Genomic DNA, 24,733 nt, shown 5'->3' with positions numbered 1-24,733 from the left:
ATGGTTTGTTGTAGTACTCTCTCACACCCCTCTAACAGTTGGAATCTTACCTTTCTACTTAACTTCCCCAAGAGTACTCAAATTCCAAACTATAACCTAAAATGAGAATTATCTACTACTTTTTGGGGGTTGGTAGTAGCTTAGGAAGAAAAGGTGTCAGTTTTTTATCAGACAACTGGTCAAGCTACCTTAATAAGTAAAGGCAGAATAATCCAGCTTCTGCATAATTTTACGGGTAGGATCAGTGTTCCTCTTCTGTTTACGAAAGTTTAGAGTGGAATTTTCCTTTGGTAAATGTTCAGAGTATGTTCTGTTTTTGTCAATTCTTTGGATGAACTAGCCTCTAGGGAATCAAGCAAGTGACTTTTTTTTCAAGTGTGTGATAAAAGAAACCTTTGGGAATATGCAATTGAAAAGATACCTTGCCAAAATGCTAAATGCTTATTAAAAACTCTTCAGGAGAATGTGAGACTCTCTAGTTTGCATTTGCTCACTTTCTATATAAGAAATGACTCCTTTTGTACAAGGTTACTGTTTTTTTAATCATTTCAGGCTGGCATTCCAGATCCAAACATGTCTGAAGAATTAATCCAACTGAAAGCCAAAGAGCGCCATTTTCTGGAGCAATTATTGGATGGAAAAAAATTGGAAAACTATAAAATTCCGGTCCCAATCAAAGCAGAGCTCAGAAAATATCAGCAGGTAAAAGCTTCTCCTTTTACTTTACAAGAAAAGCATGATGACTTTATAGTGCATAATTGTAACACATTCTGTACACTAAAACTCAGACAGTAAACTGACAGACTTTCAGGGTTGGTAATTTCCCGGAAGAAACTAGTTTAAGACAAGGCATTAGTAAGTACTGTTTTCAACCCATTTTAATCAGAAACTGGGAAGAATATAACTATTATTAGAATAAACTAATGACAATTACTGAAAAATATATAGTAACTTGATAGTTTTGCAGCAATATGATCTAATTTTAATTAAAGGCGATAAAATGAAAAAGAGCCTCAACTTAAAGCTGTTTGCTATTGCCTTGGATACGTCAAACAAAAATAAACTTCTGAATCTGGGAATTCCCCTTCTTTGTTTAGCAATGAAAATATGTTTAGCAAACAAAGACGGATTCCCACATTCAGAAGTTGCAGTTTCTGTTCAAGGGGAAACTAACAAACTAACTGTCCAATCCAGTACTTTCTCTTCAGTTGGCTGGCTGGAGTGCAACTGAACTCAGTGAATACAGTGACTCAAGTAAAATATTTCAGCATGAGCAAAGGTGGAAGAACACTTAACCTAATTCATGGCTAATTTTGAGAAAGTTCATGAAGATGGCAAAGAGTTTTGCATTCAGAAACTGCAAAGAGAAAGGGAGTTGGAAGGCAGATTGTATGAGAAATATTTTGCAAAATTCAGTGGAAAGAACAAAAACACCAGAACAACTGGCTTTGGCTACATGGATGTGAGTATTAGAATCCAACTCTGAGGATGAAGATACTGACAATACTGCATTGCCATTACTAAGTGCATCAAAAGAAAGTCAGATCCAGAATGGCCAAATAAAACCAACAAGTTTTTAACAAAAACAACTCCAGAACTGAAGCAAAAGATAGACTTGAAAATTGCAGATTTTTTTCTGTTTATGGCTATAATATTACTTTGTCTGTTGAGCATCCAACTTTTCAAGCAATAATCACTGCGTAAGGCCAGACTACAAAGCACTCAATTGAAAGCAGGTGAACGTTAGACATAGTTACTGGTGACTTATTCGTTGTATGCTACCACCCTTATGTGAAAAGCAATCACATTAATACAGGTTGGCTGGAGTAATGTGCACAATGACCCAGAGAACTGTGTGCAGATAGGGAAAACTGAGGCTTATGTGTCAGTGGTTGATACTGGAAGTAATAAGAGTTGGGCATTTCTTGCTAGTGTAGCACAGTATGTTCAAGGCATTAGCAAGTGAATGGTATAGCTATAGTGTTAAGAGCTACTAGGCAGACAATGAGAAAAAGATGCAATATGTGAGAAGTGATTTGGAACAAGATGATGACACTTTGGTTATGTATGGATGTACGTCACATTGGCTAAATCTACTTGGACAAAATCTTCAAAGTATGTTGATTAAACATTTTGTAGGTTTACAGAAGTATTTTCATAATCACAATCAGCCTGAAGCCTTGTTAAAAGAATGCCAAGGGCATGTAAACACCCAAATTCCTGGTGATGCTCAAAGGAACAATCAAATAACATGCCTGGAAATGCATGTTGAAATTTTGATGCATTCTCTCAGGATTGAGAGTGATCATGAGTAGGGCCCTACCAAATTCATGGTCCATTTTGGTAAATTTCATGGTCAAAGTATTTTAAAAATATTGAACTTCATAGTTTCAGATATTTAAATCTTAAATTTCATGGTGGTGTAACAAAGCATGAATATGTATTAAAAAACCTAAACATATAAAGCCCTTAAATCAGCATTTCTCAAACTGGAGAGTCCTGACCCAAAAGGGAGTTGCAAGGCTATTGTAGGCAGTATTGCCACCCTTACTTCTGCGCTGCCTTCAGAGTTTGACAGCTGGAGAGCAGCGGCCGCTGGTCAGTGCCACCACCAGCGGTAGCGCAGAAGTAAAGGTGGCAATATCTTACCATGCCACCTTTACTTCTGTGCCACTCTTCAGCCAGCCAGCTCTGAAAGGAAGTGCAGAAATAAGGGTGCCCCCCCTACAATAGCCTTGCAATCCCCGTTTTGGGCGCGCGCGCGCACACACACACACACACACACGTTTTGAGTATAGGGTAAAGTACACAAAAGTGCAGATTTCACGGTGGAGACAGGATTTCACAGTCCATGACACATTTTTCATGGCTGTGAATTTGGTAGGGCCCTAATCATCAGGCAGAACTTGAAGATAGAATGATCAATATAACTAATAATCAAGGGATTTACCAAGAAGCAAAGAACTCAGTAAGTCAGTTGAAACTAGTTGCTGCATGCAGTGTATGATTTGATCTACTGATAAATGAATATCTTGCACTAAACAAAGCAAAAGTCTTGTGCACATGTTGACCAACTAAAGAAACTGTCAGCTGAGCAAGAAGGAATTGCAAGGCAGTGGTTAGTCAGCAAAAATCCTGACTATCCCATATTTACTTACAATTAAAGTAGAAGACGCTCCATGTCTAAAGTCAGTTTTCATCACGACAAAGAAAACATTTCCCTCTAACATTATGGGAAAATATCTGAAGAATTCTGACATTCCATCTGACTTCATTGAACTTGAAATGCAGTTTCATCTGTGTCCAGCAAATTAAGCAAGCATGGAATTAATCTTTTTAAAACTGAGATACATCCATTCAAAACTGAGGAATAAGCTCAGTGTATCACTACATAAAAGTTGTTCGATTACAGAATGCCCAAATGGACCTGGACTGATAGTCTGGACCGCTGCATGCTTCTGATTGCATAATGCTTCAAGCCTACAACTCTGCATTACTGTTGTTTCATATAATATGATGATTTTGACTTCCTTTTCAATAATATTGAAAACTGAAATGAGTCATGACGTATATAAATTCCTTGAGGAAAATATCAAACCAAAATCTATATAAACATTCCAGTGTTTAGTATTGTAATTACATATTAGTATTGTGTCCACTGCAGTTTTACTTTTTATTTTCACAACCCTAAATTGATCTCTGAATCTGTTATGTAACCACAATTTGAATATGTAACTAAAACTAAGTGTAATGTGTTGTACGTTATTGAAATAGTTTTTTTTTAAAATCCCTTAAACTGGGACTATTTTTTCCTGGACGAGTTTTAAAAAAAAAAACCCATAATTTTACCTGGTATTTACCGGATGTGGTTTTTACCAAGTCATCTCTGCTTTCCATTCTCTGTAATTTTGAAGCAAGAATGGTGGTTAATTTCATCTGAACACCATGTGCAATAAAATATCCAAAAGATGCAGGGAAGGGAGAATTATGGCATATGAACATAAAAATATCTTTATAGATCCTAATGTTTCCCACAGTCCCTGACTAATGGGCTATGCCTTGGTCTGTGTGAATATTGGAGAGCATTCTGCATTGTTACTAGGCAACCCCTGTGTTTGATCGTGCTCCTCCCTTCCACTCACCAGAAGTTCTCCCTTGGTGGTTTCCTTCTCTTGGACTCTTTTTAAAAATAAATAAGTAAATTGTTGTGCAATAACAACCTTTTTACCCTTCTCTGAGGGTTGTCCTGAGGAATATGAAAACACTGAGGCATTTGTTCCTCTGGGCTCTTCAGTGCAGCATGGTATCTCCTTTCCATGTGCTCCCCAATCATGATGAAGCAGCATAAGAAATAGTGAGTGAAGTCTCAAGAGATGCTTTTGTTTTGTAAGGCAGCATTCCCAGTCAGCAGATAGGATGAACTATCCATACTCATTCACAGCCCCCATCCCTCGCTCCACCAGACTATTCCTCCTGCCACTCAATAAGCCTTTACACACCACAAACCAGGTTGTGGATCAGAGGGACTAGTAGTCTCAAACAAATTTGCAAAGGAACAGAGCAGATCTCTCCTTCCCATCCTCTCCCCACGTGGAAAGCATTTCTAATAGCCTCCTCAGCACTCTAGAGAGACAGCCCCAACTACCAGACTGTTTGTTTGAAAACCAGGCTCCCCCTGCATGTTCTCAAATAGTCCAAACTCCCTAGGCAAGGAATCAGTTGTCGTCTTCAGTCCATCTGGCATCTCCTGTGCACACAAGGACTGAATGGGCAAGAAAAAGCCTATGAGCCATAACTGTTTCCACTCCTGATTCCAGTTCCTCCACTTAAAAACTGACTGTGAACAGCCATTAAAAGTGAAAAAGGAAGATTTCCCACCCCCCAGCCCTTGAAAATATAAGACGTACTGCACAAGACAGTGGTGGCTCTGATTTGAAATCCAGCCCAAAAAAAAGACCAGCAAAAAATCTAATGGGTAAATATCTGTTTTCAAAATAGAAGTTGAAAACAGCCCCCTACTCTTTCCCCATTTTCATCCATGGGGAAAATCATGAAAAAGGCAAATGTCCTGTGGGAAAGAGACCACAGAATGTTTTATAGTTTAGGAGCCTAAAACCACAAGTCTTGCCTAAAATCACAATGGCAGTAACCCCCAATTTACCAAACATGAGCTTGTCTGAAGGGGATTTTTTTCCAAAAATTCAAATGATAAAAATGTAGGTTTCCCTAAGAGAGACAACAAATCTTCCACATTCTACAAAGTCCTTTGCTACCACCTGTTTTGCCTGGGCTCTCCTGTCATGTTAAACTGATCTGACAGCTATAGACCCCAACAAACCCAAGGAATTCCTGTCAGTATTAAAGAAAAACTTGCATTCTGTTTCTTTCGTAGCTGACTTATCTAAGGATTCCATGGAGTTTGCTGCTAGGGTCATGACCTTTAATTCAGACCACAGCAGTGGCTATGACTCTGGAGAGCAGACAACAATTCAAAGAAATACTGTTTCTCAAATGGACAAATCTTCAAATTGTCTTATGCTTTACGAACGGTCTCCCCTCCACCAATTATTATGGGGTTATAGGAACTCTGAAAGTAAGCAGAAACAAATTTTCTGGACTTAAGAGTAATGAATCTGGTAATTCTCAGGTACTGGCTTCAACTGCAAAGAGACTTCCTTCTAGTACAATCAGAAAAGCCTTCATGGCTGATTTTTAACAACCGAGGAGGAAATAAAGAAAAGGAGTACTTGTGGCACCTTAGAGACTAACAAATTTATTTGAGCATAAGCTTTCGTAAGCTACAGCTCACTTCATCGGATGCATAAGGAGGAAATAGAAACCCAAAATTCTACTCCACAGTAGTACAGATACTATTCTGGATGAAGAATCCTTGCATTGATCACTACAGCCCACAAAAAGGGGGACACTAAAGAAGAAAGAGTACCTGATTAGACATTTGACTCATAACTCAAATAGTTCTGAAATCAGGAGGTCTGTTATTTTCTGAGGGAAATATGTGCATAGTTGGTTACAAAGTTGATTTAGTATTAGAACTTGTTACTAAATCCATTAGTGTTCTACAATTTTAAGAAAAACTCTTCGACCAGGTCTACGCTACAGAACTATATCGATATAACTGTATTTTGCAAATACTGTCAAGTGAAATATGCATTTTCAAATGCTATCAGAGAGTTGAAAAAATCCACACCCATGAGTGACACAGTTATATTGACCTAATACCTCATGTAGATGGTGCTATGTCAACGTTTTCCCTCCGACAGAGCTTACTGCTTCTCGGGGAGATGGATTAACTATGCCGATAGGAAAAGCTCTCCTGTTGGGGTAGTAACATCTTCACAAAAGCGCTACAGGGTGCTATAGCACTGTACTTGAAGACATGCCCTTCTAGTGCGTGAAACAAGGGGCATGGCTAGAGATGCGAGGTCTGAAAAAACCCAGAAACTTTCAGTGGGGGAAAGAACTTTTTTAATTCCTCCCTCCGCTCCCCCCCGGTTTTCTTTTCCTGATGCCTGGTATGAAAAAAAAAATGGAAGTGCTGGGAAAAATTGAAAAGAAACTTCTATGCAAATTATATATATATATATATATATATATCTGTAACCCCCTGGTGCATATTATTATAGCCCCCCAAATTGCTGCCATTTGTACTAAAGAACAACTCTGAGTATAGGGGCCCTTTCTTGTGACTTACTGCCTGCCTGTCTGTGACGACTTCCGTCCTAGAAGTGGAGTATGGTGTGGAAACAGTGTGAGAACGAGGGGGAAGCAGCTGCTACCCTGAAGCTGCTGTCCTCCTGACTGTCCCTGAGCAGCCCACTCATTCCAGAGACATCTCCTCAGTGGACTGGAAGGTTAACACACACCCTGTTGTGTAGGGGACCTAACAGTCTGTAGCCTGCCTGCAAAGTCACTGGGCTAGAGAGCAAGAGGCCTATGCATCCAGGGCCTTGGAGGAGAATCTTGAGGGGCTGAAATGGATTCTGCCTCCACTTCCTGACCTAGAGATCTGCAGGAGGAACCAAATGCACGCAGCATGGAGGAGCTCTTTTTCTTCTTCCTCAGCAAAAATGATATGACCATGGAAGCATTTCCACACTGAAAGTCATTGAGACAAAAAGGGATCTGTATTTGCAAATACTGCCAAGTGAAATGCATTTTCAAATGCTATGAGGATGGCCAAACACATCCTTGCATGTAAAATGTCCTGCAGACATTTAAAAAAGCTTTCATGAGTGGCAATGAGTGTCATGAAGAAGAGATGACACTGACGGTGGTTGCACTTGCAACAATCCTCCTAAATCCAGAAGTCCTTCTGCTTCTGACACACTGCCATCTGAAATTCTTGTACACTCAAGTTCAGCTCTTCAGTCATCAGGAAAACATGCATTTCAGCCAGTTATATCCAAAAGACCGTCAACAATGACTTCGTTAATAGACAAGGTGATGCTTGAATGGCAACAAAAAATTGACCAAACTCTCTCAAGGGTGATATATTTCTGGTCATGGAAAAGAGTTATTGGCAGGAACCATTTAAGCTATTAAGACCATCGTGAAAGTCACCCAGCAGACATTCTTTCAGCAAGACTCTTTTACAGTCAGAATATGAATGTTCAATGCAAATTCTGTGCAAAAAAAAAAAAATCAATGAAGCACTTTGTCTGGCAGTACTTAGATGTGTGGACAGATGCATGGGGGAGAAGAAATCCTAAACTGTATAACACCTCAGCCAGTTTTTTTTGTTTTTTTTTTTGGCTAACGAGAAGGATGTTGAGAAGTGCGTTTCAGTTAGTGCAAATCTTCAATTTTAAAAGTACATGAAGATCATAACAAAACTTCAGACCAGAAGTTGTGAATCTTTCAGACAGATTCTGATTAGAGAAGTCACAAGAAAAATCTCTATTCTAACATTTCCAAGATTAGTAACTAAACTGTTTTAGCCAGCTATAAACAAGTGTAATATAATTTTTGCTTAAATTATGACCCTTTTTAGTAGTATGTTTATCCTTTATAGAGTCTGGTGTTTACTATAAAGTTTAGATAGACGTTGAGACTTACCATTTGTCCTTAATATTGTGTTAACTACATTATAACGAATATGTAGAGGGGATGCTCAGTGGAGACTCTCTCATCCCTGTAAGCTTGGTGTCAGCGGCAGCAGAAGCATCACCCTCAAATCCCCCACCCCACTAAATCCAGGAAGGGTAGTTAATGGTAGTGGGAGCCCAGGCCAGCTTTCAGGCTCCCCTTCCCCCACCCTTCCCGTTGCAAACTGAAGAAAGGGGGCAGGGGTGAGGAGACGGTGAAGTCCGGGAGGGAGTCATATAGCGGGTGTCCAAGGGACACTTTTATGCAGTGGTGGGGATAGGATAGGGGACAGGCAGAGACAGTGAGTTGGGGTTTGTTTCTGTGGTTCCATATATTTATATGCAATTAAGGCTGAATTTTCAATCTGTCACATGCATGGGGTGGGGGAGGTTTAGAAACCAGAAGATGGGATTCTTTTTTAAAAAGAAAAAAAAACGCATTCCCCCCACACACACACGATTTTGGGGGGTTCTGACTCATGATTTTTGAATCTTGGGGTTGGTAATAATGAATATCAAAGCAAACAAAGGGCAGAGGTCATCAGTCGTGGATTAGGGGAGATGTTACACTCAAAGAAAAATTGAATAACACATTCCAGTTTTCTTCCCTCTGCATACTTTAATAGCCAAGCAGTTGTACATTACACAGTGAAGACTGCAAAGGGACACTGACTAGGATATTTGTGAGTTTGCTTTGCAAGTGTTTCTGCTAATCCATTTACCAGCACCCAAGGAGCATTTTTTTTTTCCTCTTATTCTGTAAGGCTATTAATGAGATGGTGGGCTGAAGTGGATACATTTTGTGGGCAGTCCTTCAGGGCTGTGTATGGGGGGTGTTAATTATGGGATAGGCACCCAGAGCAATGCATGGACACCTATAGTAGTAATTTAAAAATTTGATGAAATCAGGCAGGAGTTTGACAATGCATGGCATATCCATCACAAAAGCGTTTTGAAGGAAAGATTGATTACTCTAATCAAAACACCTGACTTTTTACTCCTTTTCTCTCCTGCACTTTCTCCTTTTTAAAGGATGGTGTGAATTGGCTGGCATTTCTCAATAAGTACAAACTTCATGGAATTCTTTGTGATGATATGGGTTTAGGAAAAACACTGCAGTCCATTTGTATTCTTGCAGGAGATCATTGCCTCAGGTAAACTGCTGTTCTATCATGCACTTTGAGGATTTTTTTTTAAGATACTAAAAGTAACATTATGTTCTTAATGTTTGATACTCTAAAGGGCGCAAGAATATGCAAGAACTAAATTAGTAGACAGTGTTCCTCTTCCATCCTTGGTGGTTTGTCCTCCAACACTTACAGGTCATTGGGTGGATGAAGTGAGTAAATTTTGCTCCAAAGAGTATCTTAATCCTTTGCACTATACTGGACCTCCCACTGAAAGAGCAAGGTAAGCAGTACATTGCAGAAAAATATTTTGACTTGAAAATAGATTCTCTGATTTAAGATAAATTTCAAAATTTTTTGTATACTGCTGAAAAAATAACTTCACTTTTTACGTAGATGGTAAATCTTAGAATGTTTACACTACTTTTGTGGGTGGAAATGAAGACCTATTTATTTATATTTGCCCTGAACACTGTTTCTCTGTATTTGTTTTAAGATTACAACACCAGGTGAAAAAGCACAATCTCATAGTAGCTTCATATGATGTTGTGCGAAATGACATTGACTTCTTCAGGTAAGAACTAATGTTTGCCTTTTTGCTTTCTTGTTTTATTCATATTTTTAAAATATTAAATAAGGCTTCCTTTTATTTCCTAGAAATATTAAGTTTAACTACTGTATTCTTGATGAAGGCCATGTAATCAAAAATGGAAAAACAAAATTGTCAAAAGCAGTAAAGCAGTTGACTGCCAATTATAGGATCATTCTTTCTGGGACACCAATCCAGGTAATTGCTACATACTCTATTTCAAGAGGGTGGGAGTGGAAGAAGCAAAGGGAAATTATTTTTGCAGTTACTTCACTGTCCTCATTCTTAGCTGTCCTGTTCAGCATATAGTTTATTGCTCTCCTGAACATCTGAGGTTCGCGCTCACCATTTCACACATGGAAAAACCCACAGTGTGGTGTGAGGACTCTGAAGTACTCCCACTCCATTTTTTTCCAAACTGTTTCAAAGTGGTTTGGTTTTCCACCTTTATGGAACCCAGGGGATTCCATTCCAAAAACTCATGGCACATGATGTTCATATCAACTCGAACTCCCTCATATTTTGAGCCCCCTTCTGCTATATAAGACCTCTCCCCTTGGGATGTCTGCCTCGCATTGAGTTGAGGCCGCCAATGCCCCTAGTGTACTGCCACACACACTCTCTCTCTCTCTCTCTCTCTCTCTGCTGCTATCCAGAGGGCATGGTTTGATTGATGCCTGGAGGTGTCGGGAAATCCAGTAATCAATTACGAAGTGCACATTCTGAAGTCACTTTGGTCCTGGCCTGTGAAGGTACTATTGGGGCCTTCCCCTTACCTAATCCTTGATTTCATCCCCAGCCAACTGTCAATCTCCCAGACACACAAAACAGCTATAGGATCATAATTGGTGTCGAGAGCTTCATTGCACTGTATTATAGGGTAAAAATTCAAAAATAAGTAAAGAAATACTCCATAATCTTGGAAACTGTTTTCAGTCTTGGAAATGTTTTAATAAATTTTTCTCTTATCTTCAGAATAACGTTTTAGAGTTGTGGTCACTGTTTGACTTCCTTATGCCAGGATTTTTGGGTACTGAACGCCAGTTTGCAGCTCGTTATGGCAAACCAATTTTAGCAAGTAGAGATGCTCGGAGTTCCAGTCGAGAACAAGAGGCAGGTAAGGCACAAGCTCCAATCTATTTTTTTGCTTGTTTCTTTGTAACTCAAAATTGCTATTGAAAACATCAAACACTTCAATATCACAGTATGAAGTCTTTCTGTTTGTGATGTTTAAAGTAATTTGCTGCTTTGTTGTGGTTTCTAAACTATTTGCTATGTCTGCTGTTGACACCTAGGAGTTCTTGCAATGGAAGCACTGCACCGTCAAGTATTGCCATTTCTGTTGAGAAGAATGAAAGAGGATGTACTACAGGATCTTCCACCCAAAATTATTCAAGATTATTACTGTACTCTCAGTCCTCTACAGGTAAGTTTAAAAAGCAAGATATAGACTCTCTCTGGTACTGGACATTTGCTCTGCACTAGTTGGGACTACAAAGGAGCCAGTTGTAGCTCCATGATCCTGGGGTCAGTTCAGTATGAGCCTTGGCATACTTTAGACCATCCGGATTAGAAAATATTTTCTTATGAGGTTTAAAATTAAAATCATTGAGGAGTGTGTTTCTGGTATCACTAATGTAGGTAGTTGTAGGAAATAATTTCCTGGCATGTATTACTTAGACAGTATTCAATATGCATGAATTTGCAAATTTAAAGTAAAATTTTCAAGTAATGAGATTACACATAAACTGTGTGGTATCAATATTATGTTTAATGAGATAATAACTTAAAAAGTTTTCTTTGTTTGTTCATTATTAGGCAGTCTGGATTTAAATTTTCTTCTTGTTTTTACACTCCTTTACCCAATACACTCCTTTCTTTCACCTCGGGGGACCCTACAGGTTCAGCTTTATGAAGATTTTGCCAAGTCTCGTGCCAAATGTGATGTTGATGAAACTGTTTCATCTGCTTCACTGAATGAGGAGACTGAAAGGCCAAAGCTTAAAGCTACAGGACATGTGTTTCAGGTACAGACTTCAATAATTTGTGCTCTCTTGTTATTGTATTTCTAGTAGATTACATTCTACTAAATCCTACCCTATTGAAAAGGGTAACTTTTGTAGACTGGATGTTGGAATATAGTTTAAAGTACATTCAGTTAAATCCTGAACCTACTATTTAAATGAAGCAATTTCCATAGCTGTGATCAACTTGTCTGGAATGTGGTGTGAAGAGCTATGATGATTAAATTACATTTTGATGTCTTATTTTTGAGTGAAACTTCCTGTTTTAAAAATTTAAACTATAGTGGGGTTTTTTTTACGTATTCTGCTGAATTAATCAGACTGAAATTGTGCATGACCACAAGCCTTCATAAATTTGGATCCAAAGATAACTTGAGCTAAATTGGTACAGCAATACTTCTCTAAAGGGCCTCACACAGCTTCCAGGTCCCAATCTTGTTGTTTCAGAGTTACATGATGCTCTGATGCAAGGGCTTCATGCACTGTCCCCAGAGCTGGAACTAATATTGTTTTAATACTAGCAGCGGCAAGTTTTTGGTTGGAATTAACTTTTATTTAAATAAGTGTATGATTCAAACATCATTAAAAATCTGTGTTGTCATCAGACTTGTGAAATTATGACCAAATGGGCTACAACATTAAATATCAGTTTTGTTCACTCCATTTTCCATAATCTTTAGTTGCTGCTAACCTCACCAGTTAACTTTTCTCTCAAAATTTAAAAGGCATTGCAATATTTACGAAAACTATGTAACCATCCAGCATTAGTGTTAACAACCCAGCATCCAGAATACAAGAGAACCACAGAGCAGCTTGCAGCTCATAACTCATCCCTTCGAGATATCCAGCATGCACCTAAACTGTCTGCTTTAAAACAAGTAAGTATACTTAAACCAGGTTATATATCCCAAAGTTCATAAATGTATGTACTGTTCTGGAGTTACTGTGATTATTGTATAACACTGTTTTTGAAAAAAACTATTAATTAGGAATTTAGTTTATTTAAAAAATTAGTTAACCTGTCCTTGAGCGTCTGCCATATTTTTGGTTTTACAGTCCCATTTTCCTGTTTTCTGTTTTTGGTTATTTTTTGGGAGGGAGGAGAAGGCTATTGAATAACTTCTCTAAATCATTGCTGTGCAAAAGAATCCATACAAACAGAAGAAACCGAGACCCCTTGCAGTCAATGTGTGATGCTGAATTTGGGCAGGACTATTTGATTCACAGTGAAGCTGACCATAAACAAAGTGCAGTCAAATAACAAAGTGCCAGCAAACAAACTGGGAAAACGGGGAGATATTTTGTCCCTCTAATCTTTTGTTATATTAAACAAAGATGTTACTTGTAATAATAGCAAGTTTAAAAGCTTCAGGCAGAAGTGATTTTTAAATTGATAAACTTTTTAAAATGCAATTTCCATGTAAAATTGAGTGTACTGCACTATTTTCTAACCAAGTGTTCACTCTTAGCATGGGACCGCCATTTTCAGGCAAGTAGCTATAACTTCTCTCCAAATTTTAATCCAAGGCATTTCTGCTCTTTTTATATATATATTTGGAAATGATCACGTAAAAATAAAATTTTAGCAAATATTTCTAATTTCTTAAGAAAATAGGCATATGTAATTAAGAAGATGGGATCTGTATGAAGTGTTGATTTTGTACAAATACAGAAGTTTTGTAGTTATTGCATGGAGAGATAATTCTCTCCAATCGTGCATTGTAATGTGTGGGCAGAGCATACATGGATCACAATCCAGGATTAGGCCTTAGTCATCGTTTTTTCAAGTGCTTTGGAGTATCTGAAGTATGAAAGCTGCTTTTTCTGTTTGTTGTTGCTTTACTGCTTCCTGTTACTCTTAGCAGAAAATTGTTTGACCTGTTTGTTATAGAAGATACCTCTGACGGTTGAAGATATTGACTCAATTTTCTATATAATTACACATGGTTATGTATTATACTCCTCTTACTAATCTAATATTTGATAGAAAACTTCTTGTTTAAAACCAGTTTTTGTGGAAACAAGATAAGAAATTTAAATGTTTTCTGCCAAATTTTGCAGGTCCTTCATAGTGTGAAAGGATGTACAGTCAATATTCCTTGTTCCCTACAGAATGTGACTCATACGTCATTACATATCCTGGAATTTGGAGGGAGTGAGGAGAGGGAGAGAGAAAAATATGATTTTTATTCACTTCTGCCAGCAGTGTAAATATTTCTATTTACAAGAGAGACATAATCTATTGTGGTAATTTTTATTTTAAAATTTACTTGAAGCTACTACTAGACTGTGGTTTGGGAAATGGTGGCTCTTCAGAGAGTGGCACAGAAGCTGTTGTGGCTCAGCACAGGATACTTATCTTCTGTCAGCTCAAGAGCATGCTGGATATAGTAGAACATGACCTTCTCAAACCTCACTTGCCCTCTGTTACATATTTGCGATTAGATGGCAGCATACCTGCTGGTCAAAGGCATTCCATTGTTTCACGGTAAGTTCCTCTCTTCTTTTTCCTCTGGTGTTTTAAGGCAGACTACAATGGATGGCATTACTTGCTTGAATACAAAATTGAAGTGGCTCTTGTCTCCTGGGAGCTCTTGCAGTTTTTGATAAGATGGGGTACTATAATTTCTACGCGTGTGATCAGATTACACTGGCACACCATCATTGAATAACTGATCTTGCAATTTGAATCGGATTAAATGAACCAGTGTGGTGATGTGTTCACAAATATTAACTGAGTAGCAAGGAACCATGTGTCATAAAATAAGCATCACACTTTTTTTAAAAAGTCCATGAAATTAAATTCTGAATAACACTAGTCTTAAATTGTTAGGAAATCTTCATATGATGGGCTTTCTTCAGTTCGCTAGTACTACAAAAGGGATTCCAAAATTCAAAGTGTACTCTGAATATAGTGAATATACTTACAACAACAATTGAACTATGAAAACAAGTCTTTATTGTAAAACCTAAAACATTTACTTGTGAGTCGGCTTGGTTTTCTCTTCTGTTCATCATGCAGAGACCTTCATACAATCTTAATTCCGGGTTTCTTGCTGTCTTGATCTACTCCAATGTTTCCAACTCTTGCAGTGATGAGTGTTTTTTCTTGAATAGGGGAGAATCTCTGGTTTCCTGTAAAATAAAAAACGAAATTTCTATTCCTCGTTGCAAAGAAAATCTTGAAAATATGAAACAAATGTAATATTCAACCAGAAAGCAAATAAAAAATAACCAAACTTTCATGATTTTTTGAACACTTAGAATATTGCTATTGTAATTTGTCCCTAGAGAGATTAAGTACTTTGTCACTCTGGCAGAGCCCTATATCCATAGGTCATTTGGCCTGCTGTTCAAAATTGTAGCTGCTGGTCCTTGTATGGTGCCTCTCAAGAAGAGGACAGGAGCCTTCCATATATGCTTGCCCCCCACCCCCAAAGCTGTGAGAGAAATAGTCTTGAACAAAGACTGCATCTTGTTAGGTTTGGTTTTGGGTTTTTTTGTTTTTTTTACTTTTAGATGCATATTTTCACTTTTGTTTGTAACCATCTCTGCCTTTATCTCTTTTACTTAGTATCACTTGATCTATGCTTTTTTCTTAATAAACTTGTTTTGTTTTTATTATAAACCAATTCAGAGTTGTGTTTCGAAGGGAAGGGCATTTTACCTGTTTTAATAAATTGTAATGTGCTGTCTCTTTAACATAGCAGTGTACTTTAATACTGTCTGTGAATATATAGTGATAGGTGCTATGCAGTGCAAAGAAGCATCTCTGAAAAATTGGAGTTCACTTATTACTTGCTAGGCAAGATTTGGGCTGGGGGAGCCTAGAAAAGTTTGCTGGAGGAAGACCAATTGATGTGGCAAGGAGCTGACAGTCTAATATCTAGTAAAGCTCACTCTTGCAGAGAAGAAACACAGTGGCCCCCAGATCTGGGTATCCCCATCAGCATGTTACAATTAACTTGGCCTTTGAAAGCACCAGCCAACAACTTTACAAGATAATACTCAAAACCCAGTTCATCCTAAATTAAACACAGGCTTGTAAATTCAATAGCCCACTTGCCAATGACAATTAGGAATGTTTTTTCCCTAATGAGTAGAGTGTCTGCAGATTTCACTTTTATTTTATTTTTATTAAGTTTTCTGGCTGTTATGGTTGTGAACTGAGGAAGCCAGCACTGTAGTGGCTGCACTTGAGGCTGTGGACCTGTTTGCCTCAAGACTGTGCTGCTGCTCGTAGCTTTCATAGAATCTGAACATGGGAGTCAAGACTGCAGTAGTTAGTTTCATTGCTGCTTATCAGAACCCTGAGAACAGCAGTGAAACTACCTTTCAATCTGCTGCTCCTTTTGGAAAACTATGCATAGTAGTTCCTGTGGGAGGCGGAATAGAGTAAGTCGCACATATGTATGAGCAGCATTACTAGCAGCCAGGAGGCTTAGAGAACAGTGAAGTGACAGCGACCAATTTTCCCTCCCTTGTTCCTCTTTGGACTTCTTATCCCAACAATCAGGAGGCTCAAGCAGGAGGATTGGTGAAAAGAACATTCTCTTACTTGTAACAAAATGTCACGAGAATAGTATACTAGATCGCATATTTGTACTTCAAAAAATAATACATGGCAGTATTGTATAGACTTCCTTTTTCAGACCCATTAGAATTCTAAATAGCCTGACACCAGTCCATGTGAATGGCATGGGTTTTTTTTTCCGTATTATAGCAGTGTGACCCTATTGTAAGTCTTGGTAAAGCCTGTTTAGACTAGTGTACACTCCACTATTCACCTACAGTACTGCTGTCTCTGGTGACTATAGGCCAGATAGACAGAAGCCATTTGTGGAAGTCAGTCCATGGCAACAGCTGTGTCCAAGGACAAAGAGTACCCATGGAGAGGGCAGGCAGCAGTACTGCTACCATCCCTTGGGAATTCAACCAGGCAAGGCAGCTTTAAGTTCCAGCCAGTGATCCCTAAGGAGCTATGCCTAGTCAATATATACTGAATCAACATGCCCTGGCCAATCCCACCTGCATTAAGAGCTTGTGCCAGTTGGTTTTGAATCCTCAAGCAGAATAGATGTTGAAGGTGGTTTATACCATTGTGCCCCAACTACTGGCAAATGTTTCTACATTAACAAAAGTGAATTGGGGCACTAGCATTATTGGCATTGTAGCAGAGTGTCAAAAATTAATCTTTTTTCTGATTTTTAGAAAAAAAAATTGGAGAATCATTTTAAGGAAACAAATGCCTTCATTCACATTAGCTTTTACCGTAACTAATTATTGATTTTTGGAATGTGAATTATTTTGTAAATAATGTAAAGTAGTTTTTACTGAATTAGTTCCTCTTCTAGTGAGCTCAATCTCTGCCTGTGTAAATTAACCTTTCAGGTGACTTAAAAAAAAAAACTTGACAACAAACACTGAAAAATACGATGTCAAAAGTGATTTATATACACCATTAATTATTAATTTAATTACTTGTAGTTTTGTTCCATTTCATTTCTGCAGTCACTCTTATGAACTTCTAAATACTTGACTTTTTATATTTATATATATATATAGGTTTAATAATGACCCATCCATAGATGTTCTTTTGCTCACCACACATGTTGGTGGACTGGGACTTAACTTAACAGGAGCTGACACAGTAGTATTTGTGGAACATGACTGGAACCCAATGAGAGACCTGCAAGCAATGGATCGAGCGCATCGTATTGGACAGGTAAAATGCCAATTGTTAATCTTTCATGAGTTATCAGAAACAGCTTTTTTGTTCCCGCAGCCAGGGTCTCCCACAATTTTTGGTGTCTGCGTTGCTCTCCTCTCTCTGCAGCTCATGGACAAACAAGAGCTTTGGAGCTGCATAGTCTTGTCACACCTCAGCTCCTGCTTGATTTCAGTTTCTCTGCTTTCGTGACAGCATGTGGATAGCGGTTTTTACAACTCCAGCCTTCACGTTTGGCTAAGGGGGCTTTTTCAAAATTTGGGGCAGTGGTGAGCAATGATCTCTCTCCTTCCCCCAGGCCAGTTTTTAGCCAGGTGTTGGAAACCCACAGAGCCTTAGGTACAGTGCCTCCCTGCTGGCTTCTCTGCTATACTTGAAAGGTGCACAGGTATAGCAGAGCAGCCCAAAAAGCACCAAATGAAATCCAAATGGTGCTTCATCTTTGAGGCTGCCCTCCTGGGCTCAGCAGATGGTCAGTTGTGCCCAGCCTTCTGTCCTTAACTCTGTTACCTCCCAGGGCTATGAGTTGGACAGGCATGTAGCATCTTCTGTCCACTGAACAGCTGTGACTCCAACATGCAGGGGAGGGGAGAAGGACCAGGAGTCTACAGACAGAGCAGGAAGAAACTCCAAGGATGTGGAGGACCATAGTCAAGTGACTCAAGGAGCCCCTGGAGAATAGAGAGAACAGCATTGTGGGATTACAAATGCTCCTCTAAAGTCCTAAAATGGGTCCTGAGCACCCTGATAAATCAGGGTTCATAAGCGCACTCCTCCTTCCCAGTTTTGCCAGGAGGGCTCTCGAAGTGTTTCCCTCCCTCTCCCCCCACTACCCAAGGGGGAGTGGGATCCAGCAGGTGAGGACTCTTAAGATCTTGGACTTCAAAAAGTGTTTTCCTTAACCTCTGAGGATAGTACAAGAAGCAATGGGCTTAAATTACAGCAAAGGAGGTTTAGGTTGGACATCAAGAAAAACTTCCTAACTGTCTGAAGTTAAGAATTGGAACAAATTCCTTGGCTTTAGCAAAGCTTTTGATATGGTCTCCCACAGTATTCCTGCCAGCAAGTTAAAGAAGTATGGGCTGTTGAATGGACTATAAGGTGGATAGAAAGCTGGCTAGATCATCAGGCTCAACGGGTAGTGATCAATGGCTCCATGTCTAGTTGGCAGCCGGTATCAAGTGGAGTGCCCCAAGGGTCGGTCCTGGGGCCGATTTTGTTCAGTATCTTTATTAATGATCTGGAGGATGGCGTGGATTGCACCCTCAGCAGGTTTTCAGATGACACTAAACTGGGAGGAGTGGTAGTTATGGTGGAGGGTAGGGATAGGATACAGAGGGACCTAGACAAATTAGAGGATTGGGCCAAAAGAAATCTGATGAGATTCAACAAGGACAAGTCAGAGTCCTGCATTTAGGAAGGAGGAATCCCATGCACTGCTACAGACTAGGGACCAAGTGGCAAGGCAGCAGTTATGCGGAAAAGGATCTAGGGGTTATGGTGGACAAGAAGCTGAATGAGTCAACAAAGTGCCCTTGTTGCCAAGAAGGCTAAGCATTTTGGTTGGTATAAATAGGTGCATTGCCAGCAGATTGAGGGACGTGATCATTCCCCTCTGTTCAGCATTGCATGAGGCCCCATCTGGAGTACTGTGTCCAGTTTTGGGCCCCACACTACAAAAAGGATGTGGGGGAAAAATTGGAAAGAGTCCAGTAAAGGGTAACAAAAATTATTAGGGGGCTGGAGCACATGACTTATGAGGAGAGTCTGAGGGTATTGAGATTATTTAGTCTGCAGAAGAGAAGAATGAGGTGGGATTTGATAGCTGCTTTCAACTACCTGAAAGGGGGTTCCAAAGAGGATGGATCTAGACTGTTCTCAGTGGTACCAGATGATAGAACAAGGAGTATGGTCTCAAATTGCAGTGGGGGAGGGTTAGGTTGGATATTAGGACAAACTTTTTCACTAGGAGGGTGGTGAAGCACAATGGGTTACCTAGGGAGGTGGCGAAATCTCCTTCATAAGAACAGCCATACTGGGTCAGACCAAAGATCCATCAAGCCCAATATCCTGTCCTCTGACAGTGGCCAGTGGCAGGCATCCCAAAGGGAATGAACAGACAGGTTATCATCTAGTGATCCATGCCCTGTCACCCAGTCCCAGCTTCTGGCAAACAGAGGCTAGGGACACCATTCCTGCCCATCCTGGCTAATAGCCATTAATGGACCTATCTGTTTCTAGCTCCCTTTCGAACCCCGTTATAGTATTGGCCTTCACAACACCCTCTGGCAAGGAGTTCGAGGTTGACAGTGCATTGTGTAGAAAAAAGACTTAGTTTGTTTTAAACTTGCTACCTATTAATTTCATTTGGTGGCCCCTTGTTGTATTATGAGAAGGAGTAAATAACACTTCCTTATGTACTTTCTCTATATGACTCATGATTTTATAGACCTGTATCATATCCCCCCTTAGTTGCCTCTTTTCCAAGCTGAAAAGTCCCGGTTTTATTAATCTCTCCTCATACGGAAGCCGTTCTATACCCCAATCTGTTTTTATTGCCCTTTTCTGAACCTTTTCCAATTCCAATATATCTTTTTTTTTTTTTTTTTTTTTTTGAGATTGGGTGACCACATCTGCATGCAGTATTCAAGGTGTGGGCATACAATGGATTTATATAGAGGCAATATGATATTTTCTGTCTTATTATCTATCCCTTTCTTGACAGCTCCCAACATTCTGTTCGCTTTTTTGACTGCTTCTGCACATTTGAGTGGATGATTTCAGAGAACTATCCACAATGACTCCAATATCTTTCCTGAGTGGTAACAGCTAATTTAGACCCCCATCATTGTATATGTTAGGATTATGTCTTCCTTAGAGGTTTTTAAAGTCAGACTTGACAAAGCCCTGGCTGAGATGATTTAGTTGGGGATTAGGTCCTGCTTTGAGCAGGGGGTTGGACTAGATGATGTCCTGAGGTCCCTTCCAACCCTAAGATTCTGTGATCCTAAATAGCTTAGGAAGTTGTGGAATCTAAGTCATTAGAGGTTTTTAAGAACAGGTTAGACAAACATCTATCAGGAATGGTCTAGTTATTACTCTGGTCCTGCCTTGAGTGTGGTGGACTAGACTAGATAACCTATTCAGATCCCTTCTGGTCCTACTCTTCTGATTCTGACCTCCTGGATATGGAAGTAATAATAGTCCCTCAGAAGAAAGATGCTCAGGGTTCTACTCAATTTTCTTTATCATTGAGAAGCATACAGGAGAAAACCAAGCCATTCTAGATTTCAAAAGGCTCAACAAGTGGATGAAGAAAATGAGGTTCCAGAAGGAGATATTAACCGCTACAATGTCATCCCTGTCCCAGAGGGACTTTCTGACTTAGTGGATCTGGAAAATGCATACCTTGACAACCTAGTCAGACTGTGCCATCACAGGATCTTACGGTTTACTTATGACAGAAGGCATCTCAATATGATGCTCTCATTCGGCTTGTCCTCAGCCCCACTGAGTCTTTTGTGGTAATTTTTTGTGGTAAAAAAAGATTGTGGTAATCATAGCCAGACTCAGGTCACAAGGGATCCACCTGTACCCCTTCTTGGAGATGACATTTGAATCATAGCTCCGTCCCCACCAACAACACGCAGAATTATGTCCCTGACCTTGAATTTCCTGCAGGCATATTGGTTTATTATCATCAAGAAAAGCTCCTTCATTCTGTCCACCCAAATAACTCACTTGGGAGAAGACATAGATACCTCGATAGCAAGGATATATCCATCTCTAGATTCAAGACATCCTCACGTTGTTATGGAACTGCAAGAGGTCCACTGTTGCATTGAGCCTTCAACTGCTAGGTGTCCTAGTATCATGCATAGAGATCACTCCATCACGCATCGGACACCTTTTAAGGCTTCATCTTAAAGGTATGGGACTACTCCCCAGATTGCATGGAAGATAAAGTGAGGGTTTTGGAACAGGTAATTAAGTCCTTAAATGTATGCTAGGGCATGCCCATGCTGTTCCGGCTCCCCTGATCCTCACAGGGCTGGGGACCACACCTGGCTCCCAAATAGCTCAAGGTATATGGAACCTGGACGAAAGGACCCACAGCAGAAACCTCCTAGAACTAAGAATGGTCAAGTTTGTGCTATGAAGGTTCTAGTCCAGCCTAGAGAGGAACTACATCCTGGTTCAGTCAGACAACACGATCAAGGTAGTATATGTGAACAACAAAGGGAGGAACAAGAAGCCCAGCACTACACGTCGAAGCAACAGAAATCATGCAGTGAGTGGAGCATTCTCTCCTCTCTCTCAAGGCAGCACATGTAAAGGGAGACTTGAACCGGAAGGCAGACTGACTCAGCAAGCACAAAGTGAATAACTCCTGGTGGTGCATGAATCAGGAAGTCTTCAAGTTAATCATCCAATTGTTCGGCCTGCCATTCTTCTTCACATATGTGCAATGTGCCTCAGGTGGCGCACAACCAGGATTCAACACCGAATTTGGTCTGCTGGTTGGATCATTAATTTCCCCAGCTTGGGCTGGGTACTGACAAGGACTGTGACATGAACGCTGAGCCATGCCCCCTGGCCTGCCATTAACTGACCGATTCATGAACACATGAATGTGAAGAGACAGAGTACTTCACCAGAGAAGAGGGCATCTGTCCCAATGGATCTGGTGTCCAATCGCACAGATGGCCACAGGGCCACCTCTGTGCATTTCCACCCTTCTCATTATGAGAAGGTGGTTCAGATAATCAAACAAGATGGGGCGACAGTAATATTGGTAACAACACATTGACCAAGGAGATCCTGGGTTTTGGACTTGATCATGGAAATTCAGACCACCGGTACAGCTCGCCTAGGGGGAAAGGACATCAGTTCTTCTCACAAGGTCCTCTGCTTTATCCAGCCTGACTATTGAAAGGGAAGCACTGGTATCTTTGAGTCTGCGCTCCAAAGTCATCAGAATACTCCTTTCTTTTGGAAAAATATCATCCTTGAAAGCATACTCCTGTATTTGGACTAGGTTTTGTGGCTGGTGCCGGGAACATGAAACCAACCCTAGAAATCCAGGAATTCCAACTATTTTGGATTTTCTTCAAGAAGGCTTCAACAAAGGTCTCTTCCTCAGCATCATTACACATCTGGTTTCTGCCTTTTAGTAGCATGATATTCGCGGGCTCCGTGGGTTCTTTGACAAAGAACCTCTGGGTAGCCGGATTCCTTATGGCAGTGCAGTTAGTCAAGCCAGATATTAGACCCCTTTTTCCCAAGTGGCACGCCATTTGTACTGAGAGCTCTGACAAACATCCTTTCAAAGCATTTGGTGTATGTTTTTATTTGTCCATCAAAACTTGGTTTCTGATTGACACTTACCTGGTAGACATGATGGCTGAGTTGGCGGTGCTCTCAATGCAGGAACTTTACTGCATATTTCATCAGGACAGGGTGATGCTCAGAGCTCCAGAATCATTTATCCCAAAGGTGAACTCTTTCCATGATTCCCAAGAGGTAGTTCTACCTTCATTCTGTCCAAGGCCATAGCCTCCTGAGGAGAGAGGGCACACTTTTTAGATGTCTCTGAAAATTTACCTCCAAGTACAGAGTCCACAAGGAGAGCAGGTGTCCTGTTTGTAGCCTTCCAGCCAAGGACTCGGAGCTTCCATCTCCTCTGTTGCTTAGTGGATTCGATGGTACATTGTGGAAGTGTACAACGCATTGGAGATTTTGGTTCCAGAAGGGGTTAGGGCACATTCTACATGATCCCTGGTGACCTCATGGGCTGCAAAAGCTAATGCACCCACAGCAGAAATTGATAAGGCAGTCACTTGGTCAAATGCTACCATCTTTATCAAGCAGTACAAGGTGGACTTGCTGTCCTCCGCAGACTTTAAGGCCAGAAGGGACTATCATAACCATCTAATCTGACCTCCTGTACAGTGCAAGCCACAGTGTAGCCCCTTGCTCACCCACTCCTGTAACCTCTGGCAGATCCATAATCTCTGGCTGGGTTACTGAACTCCTGAAATCAAGAGAGGACTTCAGGCCCTCAGCAAGACTTAGCCACAAAAAAGCTTCACCAAAGCAGCAACAGAGCTTGTACACTTTCTAAGCAAGCTAAAAAAAGCTTTTTAAAAAAATATCAAAGAAGGCAAAAACAGGGAGGAAAAAGCATAAAAGAACTAGGTGGTGTGAATCTTCTGATTCCTCTTTCTCCCCCATAGAAATTGATAAACTGTTGGGCTCTGACTCCAATCAGAACTGGGAAAAGACTTCAGCAAAGATCCCCCCTGTGCGAGAAATGGATTATTTAGATCAGCCTGAAGAAAACGGTGAGAGTAAGCCTCTGAGCAAATTTCTCCTCTCAAAATCCTCCCCTGTAGCCACAATTACTCATCATTCCTCCTTCAAGGAAGTAATCCTGGATGAATGGGATAAGCCAGACAAGAAGAACCACATTGACAGAAATTATCTTAGGTTCTGTACGATCCAGGGATCAAAAATCCCAATTACTGATATACCAAAAGTTGATGCCATAGTCTTCCTGACTATAAAGATATATTATCCCCTCAGAAGGTGAGTTCTACCTTAAGAACTCCATGAGTAGAAAAATGGAGACCACTCTCCAAAAAACCCACCAAAGAACATAGAGGCCTCTCCAGCCTACCTGTTCCTAGGAGCTGCTTCCTTTGCAATGGCATCTTTGTTCTGGCTGGAAGATCTCAGAGCTCTCAAGGATACAGAGTTACCATGACTTTGTCTGAATTTTAAAGAGTTTTCTTGGAAACAGTGTAAATTGTTGCTGACACCTCAGTGGATGTGATGAGATTCTCAGCCAAAGACATGATCCCCAGCTCAGCAACCAAGCACCACCTATGGCTCTGTTCCTGAAAGGTGTATTGTCACTCAAAGCAGATATAGTCAAATCTTAACAGTCCCAATGCCACATGGTGCCTTTAAAAGAGTACAGACCGACCTTCAGACAAAGGTGTTCCTTTTGGCCATTGTTCTCACAGAATACCAGCAAAAAAGGACAGCGTGTTCTCCTGAGAGGCCGTAGAAGTGTGACGCAGGAGGAAAGCTTCGAGGGAACCCTGCCACTCCCAAAACCTCTTTATGAGAAAGACCGCATAGGTCTTTGCCAGGAG

General features: G+C 40.2%; 1 protein-coding gene across 1 annotated transcript in view; it reads left to right on the top strand.

Annotated features, from left to right (window-relative positions):
• The window catches only part of BTAF1 (B-TFIID TATA-box binding protein associated factor 1), a 102,826-nt gene that overhangs the window by 73,546 nt on the left and 4,547 nt on the right, over window positions 1–24,733 (top strand). The window contains 11 exon segments of the mRNA XM_038408773.2: window positions 553–702; window positions 9,138–9,259; window positions 9,348–9,515; window positions 9,729–9,806; window positions 9,890–10,019; window positions 10,797–10,938; window positions 11,117–11,247; window positions 11,723–11,848; window positions 12,571–12,723; window positions 14,122–14,333; window positions 17,411–17,570. Coding sequence (XP_038264701.1) covers window positions 553–702; window positions 9,138–9,259; window positions 9,348–9,515; window positions 9,729–9,806; window positions 9,890–10,019; window positions 10,797–10,938; window positions 11,117–11,247; window positions 11,723–11,848; window positions 12,571–12,723; window positions 14,122–14,333; window positions 17,411–17,570 — 1,572 coding nt within the window.

This window comes from Dermochelys coriacea, chromosome 7, assembly GCF_009764565.3.
Source record: "Dermochelys coriacea isolate rDerCor1 chromosome 7, rDerCor1.pri.v4, whole genome shotgun sequence".
NCBI classification, from domain to species: Eukaryota; Metazoa; Chordata; order Testudines; family Dermochelyidae; genus Dermochelys; species Dermochelys coriacea.
Note: the sequence above shows the minus strand (reverse complement) of the source record. Positions and strands in the feature narration are given on the sequence as shown.